Source organism: Borostomias antarcticus (genome assembly GCF_949987555.1).
Source record: "Borostomias antarcticus genome assembly, chromosome: 25".
Taxonomy (NCBI): Eukaryota; Metazoa; Chordata; class Actinopteri; order Stomiiformes; family Stomiidae; genus Borostomias; species Borostomias antarcticus.
In genome coordinates, this window is record NC_140258.1 from 12,392,323 (window position 1) to 12,398,018 (window position 5,696).

Sequence of the window (5,696 nt, forward strand, 5' to 3'; positions counted from 1 at the left end):
CACGTCATTGTATGAGCATTTCATTCATAATGTCCATGACTGTAAACATTACTGTACATTTGATGTTTCGTTAATAGATTCCAAACTGCAGCGCTATCGTCAAAATTAGCAACTCAGTTTAAAACTGACAAAATTCTGTTAGATTTGAAAACTGGAATTGTTTAGAGGACATTTTGAGCTACAAAGTCAGCTGCATTGTTATCACCAAACGCTGTGTGCTTTTATTACATTTACGTTTTTAGTTTTTAAAAAAAGTGACGTTTCCACAGAGATGCCGTCCACTAGATATACGAACAATGAATTAGTCGTTTTTAAAGTACAATTCCGCCCTGAGTGTGACGCTGACAGATTTGAGATGCTGCTGTGCATTGTGGGTAGGCTCTCTGACATGCTGTATGTCCACAGGGCAAAGAACCCAGCGACCAGCACATCAGACAGGTCTGCATGAGGGTGATGCAAGGTAAGCCTGCAGCATGGCGGACATCTTATTCCCTTCTCTCGCGTACTGTAACCTCAAACACACCTCCTCCTACTCCCTCTCCACCTCCCCTTCCTGGGCACGGGCCCCCAGAGAGAACAACCTCAAACACACCTCCTCCCACTCCCTGTCTCCTCCACCCCTCCCTGGCCAGGGGCCCACTCCCCATCTCCACCACCCCTTCCTGGGCAGGGGCCCCCAGAGAGAACAACCTCAAACACACCCACTCCCTCTCCACCACCCCTCCCTGGCCAGGGGCCCCCTCCCTGTCTCCACCACCTCTTCCTGGCCAGGGGCCCCCAGAGAGAACAGATCAGCGCTGAAACCTGAAATAAGCTTCAACCTTTGTTTATGTGACGGATGAAAGATTCACTTCTCTGAACCCCGGAGAGAGGCTTCCCTTAAGACGCGACCTCTGTTCCTCCACCTCTTCTCGTCCTCCTATCCTCCTCCTCCTCCTCCTCCTCCTCCTCCTCCTCCCATCTCCTAAACCCATGACTTTTTTATACCCATGTGCTGAAAAATGAATTTCACCTCCAGCGGTCCAGAGAGATTTTTTTTTAGCTGTTGCTAAGAGCATGAAGTCATGAGAGGATGAGAAGAAATATGTAAAAAGTCAGTGAAGCGTTTTCACTGGTTCAATTTTCATCAGGGTGCTGAGAGATTTGAAGTGCAAAATACCGTGGCTAAGTGCATTGAAAAGCCAGCTGGGGATCAGTGTAGGGCGTTTTATATTGAAAATATATTTTGTCTGTGCCATTGAATTCAGTAAGCAATGTTTTATATGCCGTGCACACTCATGTTCTACCTGCTGAGAGCTTTACTGAAGCACAATTGAAAAAGAGATGGGGGGAAATATAAAACGGCAAACAGAAAAACAAGAACTAAGATAATTCACCCCTCTGGTGTAAACCGTTTCATTCTTTAACCCTTTCGATACGACCACGTCACCGGCAACATTTTAAAAATATCTAACAAATATTTAATAATATTTAAAAAATATCTAACAAATCTAAAAAATTCCTCACTCCCAACACTTGCTGAAAGCTGAGAAACTGCGCTTTCTAGTATTATAGGGAAAATCCAATTAATATTCAAAATGTTGTCACTGTACTTTCAGGGTTAAAAGGGTTAAATGTTGTTTTGGTCGATAGAGGACACATTTGTCATCGATGAGCCCCATTTCTTTTCACTTGACAGACTTAGGCCCACAGTGTTGCAGGTGTAAGAGATATCGATGCTCTGTCATATTCACCCCTCTCTTCTCTGTGTCCCTTCACAGAGCAGCTGGCCCAGCTGGCCGCCAGTCTAAGAAGGCCGGAGTCAGGTGCGGCTGGTCTGCCTGGTAAGCCAGGGCCCCCCGGAGCCGCTGGAGCCCCAGGAGACAGTGGCTTCCCCGGGCAGGCGGGTACTAGGGGCCTCCCAGGCCTCAAAGGACCTCAGGGACTGCTGGGAGTCAAGGGACCCAAAGGTGGGGGTTTGAACCATGCACTCTGCATTTGCTCAATGAATATGTTAGTCAGCCTTGGTGAGGTCAAGTAGCACTGCTTCATCAACGCTTGTCTGTGTGTGTTTGTGTGTGTGTGTGTGTGTGTGTGTGTGTGTGTGTGTGTGTGTGTGTGTGTGTGTGCAGGTGAGTTGGGAGACAGAGGAACCAGAGGACCCACGGTGCGAGGGGCTAAAGGCATTCCTGGAGCTCCTGGTCTTCCTGGTGAGTCACATGATCATAACATCACCTGATCACAAGATCACATGATCATATCAGCCCTAAGACTAAAACACGGAGCTGTAAAACAATCACTTACCTGCTCCTCAGACGATCTCTGACATGAATCAAACATTTTGATCAGTCAGGTCCTGCTGGTGTCTTGCGCAACACCTAGTGGCATAATCAGGCAGCCATCATACCAGGGGTGCGTTCAAATTCAGCGAACATAGCGAACGTTTGCGAATGTTAGCGAACTATTTTCCGTTAGCTTTGTGTTCGCCGCAAACGTTTGCTAACAGAAGCTAACAGTCTGGAGAGGTAGTTCGCCAGTAACGGAACGAGGATCACAATGGACCCAGGCTTACTGGAGATGTGCTCCCAGATGGGGATTGCTGCGTTTATGTGAGCCCATCTCCAGTAAGCCTGGGTCCATTGTGATCCTCGTTCTGTTACTGGCGAACTACCTCTCCAGACTGTTAGCTTCTGTTAGCAAAGCGAACTCAAAGCTAACGGAAAATAGTTCGCTAACGTTCGCAAACGTTCGCCTCTGTTAGCTGAATTTGAACGCAGCCCTGGTCACAGTTCTATCAGATCTCAGGTCATGTGCTCTCTAGTCTTGGGTGTTCTAGTCTCCCTCCTGGAGCCTGACGAGTTCTCTGCCCCCCACAGGTGAGCCGGGCAAGCCTGGGTACGGACAGGACGGTCGTGACGGGGAGAGGGGTCCTCCCGGGGGCCCCGGGCAGGGGGGCGTCCCTGGACCTCCTGGCTCCGCCGGCCCCCCAGGCTACTGTGACCCCTCGGCCTGCAACGTCCAGGCGGGGGCCGTCCAGGACTCCAACCTGAAGGGGCCACCCGGGAACTGAGAGGCTGTCTGGGAGGAGAGGGAGAGACAGAGAGACTAGAAATGGACAGTTCCCCCCCCCCCCATGCACGGAGCACACAGCGTTCTCCCCCTCCCTCTGCCCTCCTACCCCCCCCCCCCCCACGCTCCTTCTCCATCCTTTAGCTGTGGATGTACTGCCCCCCTGTTCTGCCCTCCGGGGCTGTAGCTGTACACCAATCATAGTCCCCCCCCCCCCCCCATCCCTCTATCACCTTGAGCTATTGCTCTTCCTCTCATCCCCCCATCCTTTCATCCCTCCCTCCCTCCCTCCCTCCTTCCTCTAGGGCTGTAGCCGTACCCACACCGTACCTCCATCCCTTCCTTCTTCTGTCTACTCCGAGCGCAGCGCTGCGTGAAAGTTCTGTGCTATAACAACATCCTCATCTCTCAAGAAGCGTTCCGCTTCCCAAACGTGCAAAAAGAATACTAATGCATTTCGTACGCATCAATACATCTAGTCCATCTGGAGGCCGTTTCCATTACGTTCTGGTGTGTAACTTCGATTTTGTTTGTTTTTTACCTGACAGATGTTGTTTTCATAAATGGGTGCTCTTGTTTTGACGATATGAAGTGACCAGAGATGTTTTTAATTCCACTGTCCTTGTACACTTGGCTGTATTCGTCCCCCCCGCCCCCCTCTCCTCTCCTTCCTCCATCTCCATCCTCTTTTCACTCTCTCATTCAAGCAGCTTTGTACAGGCTATTTCCAGTAGCAGCCCCCCCCCCCCGACCCCTCGCCCACTCCAACTCTCTGTTTGACTACAAGATGCCCCCTCAAGTAAATCAATATATGGATTGCTTTCAATTCAAGTGCCTTTTTCAGTTCTAATGTCGTGTATGTACTGTGCTGTGTACCAAAGATAAACCTTCTGAAAGTCCGTCAGTGTTACCCCTTCCTACAGGACCGACCGTATCTCTATGAGAGGGAGGAGAGAGGACCAAACATGTTCACTCATAATGAATATGATGCCATACTGTAAATCTCTGTAAATTGTTTGAATTGTCGTTAATTATAATTTCCTACAAAAACGCCTCTACAACGCCTGACTGTGTCTCTTGCATGATGGAGATGGTTGCAGGGCAGTCAGTGTTAGGGGTCGTCATTAGGGGTCGTCACATCTACAGAAGTCTTAATACATGGAGGAAAATAGTTTCTTTTTACTCTTATTGGAATTTTTGGTTCTAATAAGTGTTAGTATTTATTATATTGGTTTATTTTGAGAATGACGTTGCAGTTTGTACAATTATGAGAAGGAGCAAGAAATGTGAAAATCATGTTTTTTGTTCACTCAAAATAAAAAATAAAAATAAAAACTGAAAAGTTATTTCCAGTTATTAGAGATTGTGTATCAACTGTATCTTGACAAATCACAAGAAATAACAGTAGAATATGTACAAAAACTGTTAAAACATACTTTATTAACATAAATAATATACAATCTGATATTCAAAACATAGTTTCATGTAAGTTAAAGATTTAACAGTTGAAGCAAATGGCCATGCATAGATTCAAAGCAGCTTGACTGCAGTATACTCCCCTCAAGGGGTTAAAAGACGAAGGAAGCTAAGCTTATCATTTAGAAATGTCAATTGCAATTTACATTCAGACAATGATAGTAACACTACAATGTGTGATATGTTGAATTCATCAGTAGCCTCTCAAAATGAACGTAAACCCATACTGTAGTAAGGCGGGTAATGTCAATCAGAGAATACAGGATGCTGTACACAAAATATGAGTGCTGGAAAAGACGCCATATTCCTGGTTACCACTCAGCTCAACCCTATCTAGGGTCGAGATATACACATACAAGATTTGCCATACAATAGTCATAGTCGTTAAAATCCCTAAATAGGCTTCTACATAGTTTTCTACATAACTTCTGTATATCAACAAATCATTAGTTTGAATAAAGATGCATTTGACATTGCAGCAATGAGGTAATTGAAGTGGGAGCTTTCATCGGTGTAGAAATGGTGTAAGGCTTCGGTCGGTGAGACGCAACCTACAGTAGCTAGTGTGGATATGGATGAGTCAACCAAGAATAAACCAAGCCTCAGATGAGGTAGATATTGAACATAGAAGTGAGCAAACTCAAATATAAAGAAATCAATTAACAAAATCTTGAGATTATAAACGATAAGATGAACTTTGTCCATGAAAATGTGGACAGAAGTTTGTACTTCATGTTTAATGTAGATCACAGGACAAAGCTAAGCTGTGGTTATAAAACACTTCTACAACAGAGCTTTAAATCAACCTTCCTTGCCATTCTCGTTGTTCTCGGGTTGTAAAGAGCTTACTAAACTGACTAGGCCAAAACCCGCAATAACTGTATGTATGATAAACTAGTTATGAATCACAAAGTTCACCTACAAGCAGTATTAAGGAGGAAAGGAGGGGAAACTCAACTCAAAAAAACGTGTGAAAAAAAAAAAATATATATTTGACCCTGAAGAAGGCTGTTGAGTTGAATTGAAACACTGTCTATAGAATTTCACCATGATATAATATAATTCAGATTAAAAGCCTTTAAACGTTTTGCCAGAAGAACGGCATGGACCTTGTTCATTTTTGAAAAACCTTTGTGTTTCAGTAGAAGTGTCTACAGAGACCTCGTCTTACT

General features: G+C 45.5%; 1 protein-coding gene across 1 annotated transcript in view; it reads left to right on the forward strand.

Annotated features, from left to right (window-relative positions):
* Positions 1-3,049, forward strand: part of col9a1b (collagen, type IX, alpha 1b) — a gene marked incomplete at both ends in the record, with an annotated part of 19,122 nt that extends 16,073 nt beyond the window's left edge. The window contains 4 exons of the mRNA XM_084458912.1: positions 406-460; positions 1,761-1,949; positions 2,112-2,189; positions 2,856-3,049. Coding sequence (XP_084315038.1) covers positions 406-460; positions 1,761-1,949; positions 2,112-2,189; positions 2,856-3,049 — 516 coding nt within the window. The remainder of the gene's footprint in view (positions 1-405; positions 461-1,760; positions 1,950-2,111; positions 2,190-2,855) is intronic.
* Between the last annotated feature and the right edge of the window lie 2,647 nt (positions 3,050-5,696).